We start from the raw sequence: 15,124 nt of genomic DNA, 5'->3' as shown, positions 1-15,124 counted from the left end.
GACTCGCCGATCGCCACCGGGAGCGGCGGCAGGCTGCAGCTTGGCTCCGCGGTCGCGCTTTCACGGCTGCGTTTCATCATCCGCACCGCGAGGAAAGAGCGACGGCATCATCGCACTCTCATCGCCATAATCCCCGGCTCTTGAAAGGCAGACTCGCCCCAGTCTATGGCCCCTCGCGACATGTCGCACGAGCCCGCCGGCACCCCCGAAGCCGTCGAGCGCGGCTATGCCACTCTGGCCCAGCTGAGGTGAGTTGCCGCTTGTTCGCCGACCGACCGGCTTTGCACCCAGCGCACTGACACTTCCGCTTAGGGTTGGAGTGAAGGCGTTCGTTGAGAAGGTACTTAGCCAACAACCCACCATCACAATCTGTTTCATTCAGTCCCTCTCGCCTTTTGAAGCTGTCCAGTGTACCCATCTATGTTTACTTTCACGTTTCGATCTCTCTTTGTCCCAATATCATTACGTACCTCTTTGTTCTCATTCTGACGTCTGCAGGATGGCGAAAAACGCAAAGCCGAGATCCTTTCCATCCAGCACCGCCAGGGAAAACCTCGCTTCTACGTCCATTATGAGGAGTTCAACAAGCGTCTGGACGAGTGGATCGCCGCAGAGCGCATTGATCTCAGCCGCGAGGTTGAGTGGCCGGCGCCAGAGAAACCCGACAAGAAGAAATCATCTGCTAGCAAAAACCAGACGTCCAAGACTGATAGTCAGAAGTCTTCGAAGAACAACAAGCGCCAGCGGTCAAAGCTTGATCGCGAGATTTCTTCAACCCCCGGCCCCGAGCCAACTTCGGCCAACCTCCCTGGAAAGCGTCCGCAGCCCTCAACCGCCGGCGGCAAGGAGAACAAAGAATCCGGGATCATCGTCTCTACGGAGCTCGCCGACGGCGAGACACCACGCCCCGAAGATGATGAAATGGACCTGGTCGATGTGCAGGACGCTGCGGCCGCGGCGAAAGCCGTCCCAAACGAGATCTATTCGCGCGAGGACGAGATCGAAAAACTTCGCACTTCCGGCTCCATGACGCAAAACCAGACGGAAATCTCTCGCGTCAGGAACTTGGAGCGCATCCAGATGGGCCAGTTCGAGGTTGAGCCGTGGTACTTCTCTCCTTACCCGATCGAATTCACCGAAATAGACATGGTCCACATCTGTGAGTTCTGCTTGGGTTACTTTGGCGAGCAAAAGCAGTTTGAGCGCCATCGATCGAAATGCGAGCTGTTCCACCCACCCGGCAATGAGATCTACCGCGACGACTACGTCAGCTTCTTCGAGATCGATGGCAGGAGACAGCGGACATGGTGCCGCAATCTTTGTCTGCTGTCGAAGCTTTTCCTGGACCACAAGACGCTGTACTACGACGTCGACCCCTTCCTGTTCTATTGCATGTGCACTCGCGACGAGCATGGCGTTCACCTGGTCGGCTACTTCTCGAAGGAGAAGGAAAGCGCCGAAGGATACAACGTTGCCTGCATCTTGACCTTGCCGCAATACCAGCGGAAGGGTTTCGGAAAACTGCTTATCGCCTTCTCTTACGAACTGTCCAAGCGCGAGGGCAAGCTGGGCAGCCCTGAGAAGCCTCTCTCCGATTTGGGTTTGCTGGGTTACCGCGCGTACTGGCAAGAGACGATCGTGGACCTGCTGATGGACGGTCGCGCCGATGCCAACGTGGAAGAGCTTGGCGCGTTGACAGCCATGACAACCAACGATGTACTACACACGCTGCAGAACCTCAACATGCTGCGGTACTCGGTATGGTCACCACCTCTCGTTCTCGGCCCAGTGGTTTCTGACGTTATCTTTAGAAGAACCAACACGTCATCGTCCTCACGGACGCCGTCATCGAACAGCGTAACCGCCAGAAAGAGAAGGAAAAGATCAAAGGTAGACGCGGCATCGATCCCGAAAGACTGCAGTGGAAGCCCCCGGTGTTCACGGCATCGTCGAGGACTTGGAACTGGTAACCATTTCTGTTGTGAAGTTATGGCGCGATGGAGGCACCGGTGCCTGGTGTTCGGCGTTACAGCTTCCTCATCTCCTTCGGATCAGATACCCCCTGTGCTTCAGATAATGACATACGTCTTTTCGGTTCTAAGCTTTCGCCAAAGCTTGTTGCACGCACCCTAAGTCAGCCGCTCTCTTGCGGACTAAAGTCGCACTGGAAGTAAGTTTTCTCACTTACTTCTGTGTTCTTAGCGGTCCCGTTACGGCCGCGGATAAGCTCAATGCGGATATCGGGAATGGCTGAGGATGTAGTACACACAAGCAGCTGCCTGTCCACTCAGAAATACTGCAGCACGGTCCAATTGATGTCTCAGGCAGGAGGACATGTCGGGAACACTGCAGGTTTTCCAGTCCCTCGGCCAGACTATTCGATGAGACAGCGCACCATGCGGCCTCCTCGTTGCCACATAGGATGGTAGGTGCCCGGAATTACCGAGAGAAGCCTCGCACCGCGCCAATTCCGCATGGGGCGCGGGGACGTTCCGCGGCTCCCTCCCCGCATTCAGCAAGGCCAATCAGCGGGGATAGCAGCAACGACGCAGGCGTCCTATAGCCAGCCTCGGGTTTCGCAGCTCAACCCACCCCCGCAAGCGCAATGTTTCCGCGGGCAGCTCGGGGTCTATATGAGAGGATCCGGCGGTATCCTGCTGGAGCTGCCTCACTACCACCACCACTTCAGCCAAGCATCCGTGTCCGTCGCCCACCATGATTGCCGACGCGGTTGACTTCGTCCAATCGCAGACGTTCGAACACCCCGTTCGCACCATCCTCGTTGCGCCGGTCCTCCTTCTCCTAGCCTACGTCATCTCCCAAGAAGTCGTCCGACTGCGGGCGCAGATACCCGGCTTCGCTGGCCCCACGGGCCTCCCTATCGTCGGCAACATCCATCAGATTCGGGTCAATGCGGCCGAGCAATACCGGCTGTGGAGCAAGAAGTTCGGGCCGGTCTACCAGATCCAGCTGGGCAACGTGCCGGTCCTCGTGGTCAACAGCGCGGCGGCAGCGCGCGAGCTGTTCGGCAAGAACAGCCAGGCGCTGTCCAGCCGGCCCGTCTTCCACACCTTCCACAAGGTCGTCAGCAACACGGCGGGCACGACCATCGGGACCAGCCCGTTCAACGAGAGCCTGAAGCGGCGGCGCAAGGGCGCGGCGTCGGCGCTCAACAAGCCCAGCATCGCCACGTACATCGACCACCTGGACCGCGAGACGCGCGACTTCGTCAAGGAGGGGCTCGAGTACGGGGAGGGCGGGGCTTTGGGCGTGGACCCGATGCCGATGATCCAACGGCTGTCGCTGTCGCTGTCGCTGACGCTCAACTGGGGCACGCGGCTGGGCTCGCGCGACGACCCCATGTTCGCCGAGATCACCGAGGTCGAGGACGACATCTCGCGCTTCCGCAGCACCACGGGCAACCTGCAGGACTACATCCCGCTGCTGCGCCTGAACCCGTTCGACAGCTGGGCCAAGAAGCGCAGCAGGGAGGTGCGCAACCGCCGCGACGTGTACCTGAACCGGCTCAACGCCGACCTCGACGCCCGCATGGCCCGCGGCACCCACAAGCCGTGCATCCAGGCCAACGTCATCCTGGACAAGGAGGCCTCCCTCAACAAGGAAGAGCTGACGTCCATCTCGCTGACCATGCTGTCGGGCGGCCTCGACACCATCACCACCCTCGTCCAGTGGAGCGTGGGCCTGCTGGCCCAGCGCCCGGACATCCAGCGCAAGGCCTTGGACGCGATCCGCACCGTCTACCCCGCCGACGCGGACCCGCTGTGTGACGCGCAGGACGACGGCAGGGTCGAGTACGTGGCGGCGCTGGTGCGCGAGTGCCTGCGCTATTTCTGCGTCCTGCGCCTCGCCCTGCCGCGCGCCACGGTCAAGGACGTCCACTACGACGGCAAGCTGATCCCCGCCGGCACGACCATCTTCCTGAACGCGTGGGCGTGCAACATGGGTACGTTCCATCTCTCGTTCTTTTTTCCCCCTCTCTCTCAACTGACTGGACACTCACTCACTCCCCCCAGACCCAGACATCTGGCCCGACCCATCCGCCTTCCGCCCCGAGCGCTGGCTCGACCAGCCCGACGCCCCGCTCTTCACCTACGGCCTCGGCTACCGCATGTGCGCCGGCTCGCTGCTCGCCAACCGCGAGCTCTACCTCATCTTCCTGCGCACCCTCAACTCATTTGAGATCCTGCCCGCCCCCGGGGAGAAAGAAGACGACGATGTCGTCCTTCTCGACCCGCACGGCGTCCCCGTTCCGTGGGCGAGAGATGTAGATATGGATCCGGTTGGGGGTAGCGCGGATCCGACGAGCTTGGTCACGATGAGTAGGCATTTTAAGGTCGTGTTTAGGCCGCGCGATGCGGGGAGGTTGGGGGTGGCGATTGAGGGGAATGAAAGGGTTAAGGGGAAGGGGGATTGAGGGGGGTGGTGGGTGTGGGAGCGGGAGCGGGAGGGGGAAGGGTGAAGATGGTGGGGAGTTTGTGGAGGAAACGTCGGCGGCTTTATGTGTATGTGATGGTGTTGTCCAGTTGTTGGGGAAAATGAAGGCCGTGTTCATTAGCTGACGGAGCAATGTTAGTATTTGTATGTACAAAGACCGGCCTTGAGCGGGAAGAAGCGCTGCCGTATGGGGGACAGCAGACAGTGTCGGTTCTCTTTGGGCGTAAAGGTGAATTAGAAGAATTGAGATCCGTACTCGAACGTACAATTCTCCGTCGACTGGGAGACTCAATCTTTTAGCGTGAGAACGTACAGTGCCCTATTCCTTCCTGCTCTATAATACTGTAACTGCTGGATCCAAGGAGAGAGCTGAAGGCGTTTATGACCAAATGAATGCCTTTGTTGATCCTCTTGGTTTTTGTGCAGCTTCCCTTCCAGACGACTTCGTCTTCCTTTGTCCTGACCCATGCGACCACACTTGCGTTGGCGAGGAGGACTATTCAAGACAATGTCGCTCCGGATATCAGGCCAGATCGGCAACCGCATGGCAAGCAGTCAGTAGATTACCGCCTCTCTTCGAGGCCTGAGCTCTTGCGTCAGCACTTCGTGCGTCATAATTGTTACTCAACTGCTTGTGCATCGGGTATACGAACATGGCTGTATCTGGAGAAAGAGGTTTCTATCGAGACCCGGCAAACCATGCATCCAGAATCGCTGTCTTTTCCTGCTCCGTCAGACTCCGCATCTCTTCTTCTCCCTGCCATACGGACGCCACGGCAATACACTCCTCTTCCTTGGGCCGTCGCGAAATGCTCTTCTCGATAGATCTCGAAATGCCCACGAGGGCGTGCCCCGCAAATCCAAAGCTTCCTAAACGAAAAAGAGACGTCAGCATAAAAAAACTCAATGGCAGACCAAAGCCTTACTTACCAGCCGCAGGTTTAGTCACAGCCCCAGCAACCCCCTTCACACAGCCCTTCACAAAACCCTTCGCACCCTCCCTCTGCGCGCCTGTCACCGGCTGCACAAAGATACCCGTAATGCCATCATAAAGTCCGAGTCCAAACCCCTACTCAAAAAAAAAATCAGTACAACAAGATCCACAGCAGCCGCTAGCACGCGTTCCAACACCACACCACTCACCTTCCCCGCCGCCGCCATGCCGGACGTAAACCCCACAATCTCATCATCCCGCCTGACCGTCTCGTCGCCGTAGCGCCTGGGCAGATTATGGATCCCGCGCGCAATCTCATGCGTATACACGCCGGGCGCGCTCAGCACGAAGCCCAAGCCGCGCGCAAGGCTCTTGCCCGAGCTCGCCACGCCCTCGGCGAACCTGTCCAGCTTCTCCGCGCCATCCAGCTTCTCCGCCACCTTGGGCTGCGCAACTCTCCCGACCGCCCCGCTACCGCTACCGCTTCTGCTTCTGCTTCTGCTCCTGCTCCTGCTTCTTCTGCTGCTACCGCTCTCGACGACGGCGAGGGCGCCGGTGCTGTTCCTGCTCGCCGACGACAGTACGCTCCTCGCGGCGTCGGACGACCGTTGTCGCTCATCGCCGTCGTCATCACCGCTTTCCCTCCGTTGCCCGGTCGTAGTTGTGTCAGCCGCGAGCAGCAGCTTGCGCCGATACGACTTCAGTTCCGCGACGGATGCTTTGCGCTGGACGCCGCTGATGTCGCTGAACGAGCTCAAGACGCTGGCCCTCTTCTTCATCTTCTTCTTCTTGTCCGCAGCGGCATCCCCCGGTGCTCCTCCGATCTTCTCGCCATCTGCGTCTGCCTCTGCGTCTGCCTCTGCATCTCGTCGAACGCGGATACTGCAACAGACAAAGAACACACACGATCAGCCTCAGTCTCAGTCAGCCTCGCCAACCCCACCACCCCCCACCATCACAGTAACAACAATAAAAAAGAAAACTCACAGCTCAACATCCCTCCCGTCCAGCACGCCCTCTTTCACCAACACCGCCGCCGCGAGCGTCGACAACCTGACCTCGTCACTAGCACCCTTGACGCCCCATTCCGCCGCGCGGCTGGGCAGGACGCTGCAGCGGCCGGCGCTGAGCGGGGTTTCGTAGTAGGGCGGCGGGGGCGCCTGGTCGGTCTCGTGGGTGACGACGTGCAGGCCGTCGTCGACGTCGTGGGTGCTGGGGACGACGTGTAGGCCGTCGTCGACGTCGTGGGTGCTGGGGATGACGTGTAGGCCGTCGTCGACGACGATGACTGGGACTGGGGGGGTTGATGGTGGGACGGGTTTGCGGGCGACGCCGACGGGGGCGGCGGCGGCGGGGGAGGCGGGGGAGGCGGGATTGGGATTGGGCGGTTGTTGTTGTTGTTGTTGTTCGGTCCAGACGGGGATGGGGAGCGAGTCTCCTTCTCCTTCTTCTTCGCTCGTGGGATGGGGTTTTTGTGGTGGTGGTTGTTGCGGAGGAGTGGTCGTCGATGTCGCCATGGCGGAACGGCGGAATGGTTGTATGGGAAACGGAAAAGCTGGACAACCTCGAGCTTCGAGAAAGGAAGAAGAGAGAGAGACAGAGGGAGAGAGAGGGAAAGGAAGAGAGCTAGGGTCCAGCGCAACGCAGGGATGAGGTCACATATTTGTGGCTTGCTGCACCACTGGGTTGTGGCGTGGGGGCGGAGCTAACGGTGCACGTTCTTGACAGGCATCAGTGTTGGTTTTGGGGAAACTTGGGGTTCTGATTGGATGGCGCGCCTGGATCACCACTGAGTATTTTTAGCATCCTGGGGGCCGTCTGAAGACAAGATTTAGGAGGATTTTGGAAAATGCTTATATTTTTTCGCTTTTATGTGCAAGCAGTGTATGTATATACTATTGAGTCTTGTTACGCTCTTACATGGCTGTGATGCGATCTTAGCTCTGTAAAGGCGTATCCCCAATCAATGCAGCGTTGTGTGACTTGTGTGACCAATTGAGTGGCTGCTTCCGGCTCAAGACACCATTTGCAGGAAGTCTGAGCGCAGCTATTATGTCATCACAGCACGAGAGCAGCGCCAGCAAGAATTTCATTGACAATGCTTTCTTCCTTGCTCGTGCAGATTCTTTGTTCTGACTGTTTCTTTCATCAATCCCCTTCCTTCTCCGGAGTCATACAGCCCTACTTTGACTATCGGAAAGCAAGTGTTTCGTCGCGATGCCCACGATGAAGATCATATATATTTTTTTTATGGGCAATGGTCGATGTTTGTCCAAGGCGGTATTGACTGACAACATGCGAAACAGAGGGCAGCAGAAACACAAGTCTGTGCGTGGGCAACAATGCAAATGCATCCCGGCATTGTTCAATTACGACAAAGCACACCAGTGATTCGTATAAAGACATGCGCACTCCCAAAATTCTGGCTCGAAGCCAAGATTCTCTCTGAGCAGGCTCGGAAGATCATACCAACCGACGCAATGGCACGCTCTCTCAAGGCCCACGACATCGCAGGGATGGTAATGTGCCTTGGACTGGCGCTTTTTCTCGTCATCACGATACTCAAGTCCTTCCAGATAGCTTCTGGCTTCATCTTCCCCATGGTCTCTCGGGACGCTATCCAGAAATTTTTGGAGAACAATGGCACGGTCACTCCCCCGCCCACATCGACCAGACGCCAAACGGTTACCGTCAAAGAGACCGTGACTGTTCCCAACTTCGAGGTAGTAACGTCTGTGGTCATGTCCACCGTAATTGGCTCTTGCAGTCCCATTCCAAGGGTACGTACATTCGTCTCGTTGTGGACTACGTCGGTAGTGGCGGTCCATAAGCTTACCAGCACCGAGATGAGTATGAAGACTCTCACTCTCACTGGCGCGGTAACGGAGGTTGTCTGTGCTCCCACTTCATCGCTGACTCCAACCACACCTCCGTCGCTAATTACAGTGTACACTCCAGGTCCGACTGAGACTGGTCACGGTCGTGCGACTCATACACCATAGGTTTCTTTGGTATGTATACAAGATCCTGTGCTTTTTAATAATTAATTCACTTTATTTTCCAAACTGGTTCGACGATAAAACATTATTGCAAGTGAAGTAAGGTCTTTGAAGCGCTGATAAATGCTCTTATTACTGGCAAATACTTTTGACTACTTTACTTGACGACATGTCTTGTGAGTTGAAAAAAGAAAAGAGGGGTACTTACTGCCTCTAATGTATCAATACGGCATCGGACCCCGCACGCTCAATCTCTAGGCGGACGACCCGACCTTCCAGCGAAGCATGACGCGGATCATGTCCATCAAAGACTGCTCAGCCTTCTCCCTCGGCGAACTCATCAGCGCTCTCCCCAACCTCCTGGCCACCATTAGATCGGGTCTTGACCGAGGTTTTAGTTTGGGAAACGGTGGACATATGCGGATGGCTGTGTGGTTGACTGAGTAAACGTTTTGATCTATATGTCTTGTAAGCTGAGACACGACTAATGGAAACAGGAAAAGGAAACCATCTTGCAGCAAGTATTGATTCTATCGAAGCACAAAATGCACTGAAAAATATATCGGGGAAAGGATATGCAGGTAAGCGCGTGGTGGCTTGGTTGCTTATCAGTTCAAAGGATCACACGCGTACATATGCGGTGCTAGCCTTGGCATGCATGACCCCGCCATGTTAAAGCATGAATAAAGGCCGCCTGCTCAGCATTCTCTTCTCGTGGACTCAAAATATTACGATTTCGTAATTTCAACAAAAGCCTTCTGATTTGCATTGAAGTTCCGATGTTCGGTGGAGGCCTCAACATTCTCCACCCATCACGTCGACCACCTCCGGTCAAGATACGTCGTCCAAATTTTCCGTCAGTGAGAACCGATCATGAAGTGGAGCAACCCCACATCAACCCCCCGGGCAGTCCTTCTACGACCTCCAGCAACTCCACGACGGTTCCGAACGCCGGTAGGAGAACCAAGCGCCGCAAGAAGCCAGGCAAAGTCTCTAGGCTAGCCCCCCCTCGAGAACACAGTAATCGTCCTCTTGAATGGGACACGAAGAGACCGAGATGTTCACTCAACGTTTTCTGCCGAAGAAGTGAGGGACGCTATGTTGGTTGCCAAATTGAAGCAATTGACACAAGAAGATATGATTCCCGTCAGGCAAAGGATATTATCATGAGGGAGCAGGGCTTGGTTTATAACGACCAGACGTTTTTCAAAGAGCTAAACAACGCCTACTACACTTATATGTGCGGCTTCTGGCGGCGGTGGTTTTCTTTGAAAACCTTGCGCACATTCCGCCTGATGAAGGTAAGCTCAGAAATAAATAGGTGAATTGCACTGACGGACATGGGCACACAGTTCACTCGCAGTCGCAGTGCGCCGTTCGAAAATGTTGAATTAGCACCTGACGCCTTCTTTGAGATGTTGGGGCACTTTCACAGACCCGAAATGGTCAACAGACATGACTATCACTACGTGGATTGGGTCTTCAGGCTGAGACAAGAAAACGAACGCTGTGCCCTCGAGTTCGTTGAAAGTTGGTCTGGCTGGCGGATGGCCATCGCTGGATCTCTTCCTGGTGTCGTATCTGCCGGAGTGGCAATCATATGGGCGCTGAGAGGTGGCGAACTGTCAACCGTATTTACGGTAGCCAGTTTCATCCTTGCCTCATTTGCGCGTGAGTATTTAATCAAGCCGTCACCCGGAGCATTGCTGATATGAGATCTGCAGTTCTGGCCGCAGTACTTGGATTCGTTAGTGGGACAGGGCAGTAACGCACATGGTATACCTGAATAGGAGTCAGTCCTAAGCGAGACAAGGAAGTCATCGATATCGTTTATGACAAATGCCTACTTTCTGCTCTATCTTTCAAGTCTATCCACCTTTTCTTTTCTACTCTAGCGCACCAAGCGTGTTAATCTTCCTCCCCTTCTTCCCTCTCCCCATGAAACCCCAGCGGATCTGCTGCGCAGCCTCAATCTGCACATCCAAATCATCCGCCCACGCCCACACCAGGCCCGGATTCTTCTGGAACCCGCGGCCCGCCGCGGCGATATCCAGCCCATCCTCCAACAACTGATTCGCCATCTTCCCATCCGTAATCGTGCCCACGGTCGCCACCAACAACTTGTCGCCCACCTTCTCCTTGATGGCCTTGGCAAACGGCGCCTGATGCGCCGGGCCCCCCTTGATCTTCTGCGCGGGATGCTGGCCCCCGGCGCTCACATCCAACACATCCACGCCGCGCTGCGCCAGGATCTCCGCGAGCGCGATCGTGTCCCGCAGCGTCCAGCTCTTCTCGGGCCCGAAACCCTCCACCTCCTCGAGGAAGTCCGTCGCCGAGATGCGCAGGAACAGCGGCATGGTGTCCGGAATCGCGGCGCGCACGGCGTCCACGACCTCGAGCGTCAGCCGCGTGCGGTTCTCGAACGAGCCGCCGTACTCGTCCGTACGATGGTTGGCGACGGGCGACAGGAACGAGTGCAGCAGGTAGCCATGCGCGTTGTGGATCTCAACAAAGTCAAACCCAGCAGCGACGGCGCGCCGCGCCGCCGCCGCGAAGGCGTCGCGCACCTCCACGATGTCATCCTTCGTCATCGCCCGCGGGACGTGGATGTTGTCGTCGAACGGCACCGCCGACGGCGCCTTAACATTCGTCCAGCCGCCGTCGGACGGCGGCGCGACGGCGGAGAAGGACAGGTACGGGGCGACGGTGCTGGCCTTGCGCCCGGCGTGCGCGAGCTGGATGCCCAGCTTCTGGTTCTGCGTGTGGGCGAAGTCGACGACGCGCTGCCACGGCGCGACGTGCGCGTCCAGCCACAGCCCCGGGCAGTGCGGCGTGATGCGGCCTTCCGGGAGCACGCCCGTCGCTTCGGCCATGGCGATGCCCGGCCCCCGCGACACGATGCCGCCGAGGTGCGCGGAATGCCACTCGCCGATGAAGCCGTCGCGTGCAGAGTACTGGCACAGCGGCGACAGCATGATGCGGTTCTGCGCGCGCATGCCGCGGATCTGCAGCGGCGTGAAGAGCTTCGGGATCGGCTTGCCGTCGGGTTGCGGGTCGGCGGCGGTGCCGGCCGGGACTTCTTGCCACGGCGTGAAGTAGGAGACCTGGGGTTGGGGTCAGTTTGGGGTTGTGGCGAGGCGGCGGGGTGGAGTTGGGGGGGCTTACGCCTGGCGCGGCGGTGTTGATGAGCTCGGTGTTGGTCATGGTGGCGGATGTGAGGCTGGGATGTGGTTGCCGGTGAGGGGTCGCGGTGCTGTGAGGCTGGCGGCGGGATGCTTTATAGAGCAGTGGTTGAGTTGATGTTTGCTGATAAATCAGGAACCACGGCCATCAGACCATTGCCTCAGGAGAGCCTATAGCATGGCATCGGCTCTCTGCAGAGTGGGGGGCTGTACGTACACCGCCACTACTGGTTAGTTGTGTAGCCACGCGATTATTCCCGAAGCAGCGGCGATCATAGGAGGTTAAACAATCGTTCAGGAATCCCGAAACTGACGTTATTCTCGGAAATGAATTCCGCGGCCGGCTTCATTGCTTCTTGCGGGAAGGCAAACAATCATGTTGAATTTTTTCCAAGGAGACTGGGGTTGCTTATAAAGCGATCCACAATAAAACAGCCGACGACGTTATTGCCGCCACCAGCTGCCGTTCCGATCCGCTAGGACTCCAAGCCGCGGCCTTAGCTCGACACTCCACATGAGTTGCCGTCATTGAAGGGTTGTGAGCGTGTAAAGGGCGTTACTTCGATAAGAAATCTTCAGCTTGAGGTTCTCGGTCTTACGACAATTTTGGTAACCATTGTGCACTACATGGCAAGTTCATCGGCATTACTGGACTTTGATGGTGGAGCATCTGCATCAAAGCATATCTCTCGGGATGTTTTCTCGATGATTCCAAACGGTGCTGAATGCCGGCGCAGATCATCCATCCATCCTCATCGGAAAGCCGAGCATTCCGCTCTCGGATTTTAGTAGGAAGAGGACACGTAAAAGCCGGGACCAAATCACAAAGTATCGAGTACACGCTCGGGCCGTATAGCCAAGAAGATGGTTCGTTCTTTCTCATGATTTATCTCCGTGTCGTCGAAGCAAGGCGAGCATTAAGAGTGGGCGCACCCTGGGCTTACCCGGCGCTATCCTCAAACCGGTAATTGTGGATACGCATTCGCCCCACTTTTGGAAGCCACCCACGCAGCCGCATGGCCACCCTCGTCGATGCACACCCCTTAATGGGCCGTCAACTTCATCTCTCGTGGACACTAGGGCTTGCACTCTGGATGCCAGTTCGCTTTCTACATTGGCACATTCGTAAGCGTAGATATGGAGCATGAGTGTCGAACTGCATGCGCACATCTTAAAGCCTTTGATTCGGCTGAGGGATGCCTATCAACTAAAAGGACCGCAACTAGATTGAGGCTGAGCGGATGTGCTTCTGATTGGTGATCCTTCATCGCTGGATTACAAAGCGGACAGTGTCGGACACTTCCCCTCACTTCTTCGCCAATCAGGTCGCGATGCTGAATCAACTTCTCAACGTAAGCATACAACTTTCGGACGGTCCTTTGCGGACGAACTTCACTGTGCATCCGACGCGCAGCATGATGAGCACATGTATCACACTTCCGTCCCAGTTCATGACGATCCCGAATACCTCACATCACATGGACAATCGAAGAATGCACCATCTTTTGGTCATCAATAATAGTATTCAATTGGGCCATGGCTTGATCACAGCACGACCGACGAGGTTCGTCCTTGCGACAAGCCAGCCCCGTCCAACCTCCTGGGTATCGACCACTCCAACTCTGCCAACTCCACTGATGCCCGTGACCCCGCACCGGTTCAACAGCGCCGCTCTTCCAACCGGTTGAATCCAACCAAAACCATCTACTGGTTCATTGCGTTTCCGGGGTTGCCAGTGTTCGCAAAAGGCACGGGGTCGCCGCCGTTGGCCATGACAGGGGCGGTGTCACCGGGGTCGGCTTGAGACGGATACGTTAGCATCAAGGGAGGAAAAAAAGTACGTGGAGGGGACTTACCGATGGGAGCTGCGACAGCGATGCCGAGGAAGGCGAAGAGAACGGCGGTGAGGGTGAACTTCATCGTGACTGATGTATGTGGGCGTCGTGAATTAAGGTGTAGATATTATGCACAAGAAGAGTTCGATGTAGTAGCGAGTACGTAGTCGGCCGGCGACAAAGGAATGTCTTGAGCGTTGGCAGAGGAGGAGTAGTAGTAGAAAAATGAGAGAGAGAGAGAGAGCGAGAGCGTTGCAGTGATGGTGTGAGGGTGGTTCACAGCAGAAGACGCCGTCCCTTTTCAACCAGCCATGCCCGATGCCCTGATTGAGTTGTCGGTTGCCGGATGCGGCCGTGAGACAGGTACCGTGTGAGCGGCGTCGCCTGAAACCGGCAAAGCTGGGGGCCTCTCGCCCGGGTCGCCCCTCTTCCGCGCCCCGCATAACGGTGATCATAGAGGCTTTCCCCCACCAAGCAAGGTACGCGAGCTTATCTTGGATGCGACTCTTCGGTAATCTAATGCGGTGAAGAAATTGTCTGGGGGTAGGACGCGTCAGCGGCGGGCGGTCGGCACCAGCTGTGACAATTCGTAGCACTGCTCTGCCATGACGATACCGCCCATCAATGCGATGTCCTACGCTAGCGATGGCTACTTTGGTCTCATACACTGTCAAGCCTTCTGCGCAATTCGCTTGGGAGTGGCCATCGGGGATCGTAACAGTCCACGCGATATTCCTACCCGGCAACCAGACCCCATCCGCAGTCAAGCAGCACCTCTTAACAACCGCGCGCTTGCGCTCAATTACACAATAATGACTCCTGAAAGGCTTTCTAGTGCGCAGATGCAGTCGTAGCTTCAGCCGCCTTCGATGTATTCCAAATGCCACCGCGATCGCCCTGCACAGCCTTCAGGAGTCGTGTCCGCCAGCGCGTAAAAACAAATAGAAGGAAGGCAGCAAGACATTCAGTGTGGCATGTTATGCAGTAGTGAGTATCCTGAGACCTCAGGCCTCCAACGCACTTCTTGGGTAGGCTTCCAGGCCAATCGCTTCGGGATGCAACGCGCGTGCTGAGGCGACGTTGGAGACTGAATAATGACGCAAACGCCACAGCTTCAGCCCAGCCCTGCCTAGCCGCTGGCCCCGCCTCAGCCTTGTCGTGGCTTGCCTGTCGCCAGCACTCTCGAACGGGCTCGTTGCGGTGAAAGAGACGGTACTTGTCGCAGACTGCGCTGATCCAATGACGCCATGCCGATCATTGGCATTTTTACCAGATACGGAACGACGCGAGCAACTGTCCTCATTATTATCCAAGACATCCATACACAAAAAATATTCAGCCGATCCTAAAGCCATAACAGCTTCCAAATAACAGATGTACAAGTCCAACGCAAACAAGAGCATTTGAACTGCTCAAAAAGATTGCTTTGAGTCTTGCGTACGGTACCTACCGCTGCGTCTGGACTGCCTGAGACAGTAGGTAGCCTCATACCCTTGTCTATACGACCCCGCAATAAGTCTCGTAACGTCGGAATGCACCGCACAGCTAATAGGGGAGACAAGCATCTATTCAAGCTTAATCTCACCCTGCGCTGTCCGCAGCATCCGTTCTTTCTAAAAGAGAACAGCGCAGGAGGGCTCGCAAAACGTGCAGCGTGGCAGAGAAGAGCACAGCGCGACTTGAATGCAGGAGTGCCACTCCAAATACCTAAAAAACAGG

At 56.4% G+C, this 15,124-nt stretch overlaps 3 protein-coding genes across 3 annotated transcripts; 2 read left to right on the top strand and 1 right to left on the bottom strand.

Annotated features, from left to right (window-relative positions):
• Nucleotides 1-180: 180 nt before the first annotated feature.
• Nucleotides 181-1,970, top strand: ESA1 (Histone acetyltransferase; the record flags this gene model as incomplete). Its single annotated transcript, XM_066779919.1, has 4 exons — nt 181-248; nt 313-340; nt 499-1,758; nt 1,812-1,970. The coding sequence occupies 4 exons, from the start codon at nt 181-183 to the stop codon at nt 1,968-1,970; spliced, it is 1,515 nt and encodes a 504-aa protein (XP_066629148.1).
• A 745-nt stretch (nt 1,971-2,715) lies between these two features.
• On the top strand, nt 2,716-4,435 carry SLS55_008510 (uncharacterized protein; the record flags this gene model as incomplete). Its single annotated transcript, XM_066779918.1, has 2 exons — nt 2,716-3,964; nt 4,035-4,435. The coding sequence occupies 2 exons, from the start codon at nt 2,716-2,718 to the stop codon at nt 4,433-4,435; spliced, it is 1,650 nt and encodes a 549-aa protein (XP_066629147.1).
• Nucleotides 4,436-10,274: 5,839 nt separating this feature from the next.
• Nucleotides 10,275-11,592, bottom strand: OYE32_2 (NADH-dependent flavin oxidoreductase; the record flags this gene model as incomplete). Its single annotated transcript, XM_066779917.1, has 2 exons — nt 10,275-11,492; nt 11,554-11,592. 2 exons carry the CDS (start codon nt 11,590-11,592, stop codon nt 10,275-10,277), a joined length of 1,257 nt encoding a protein of 418 aa, XP_066629146.1.
• Between the last annotated feature and the right edge of the window lie 3,532 nt (nt 11,593-15,124).

The sequence above is a fragment of the Diplodia seriata genome (genome assembly GCF_021436955.1).
Source record: "Diplodia seriata strain FDS-637 chromosome Unknown scaffold_9, whole genome shotgun sequence".
NCBI classification, from domain to species: Eukaryota; Fungi; Ascomycota; class Dothideomycetes; order Botryosphaeriales; family Botryosphaeriaceae; genus Diplodia; species Diplodia seriata.
This window is presented reverse-complemented; position numbering and strand designations above follow the sequence as displayed.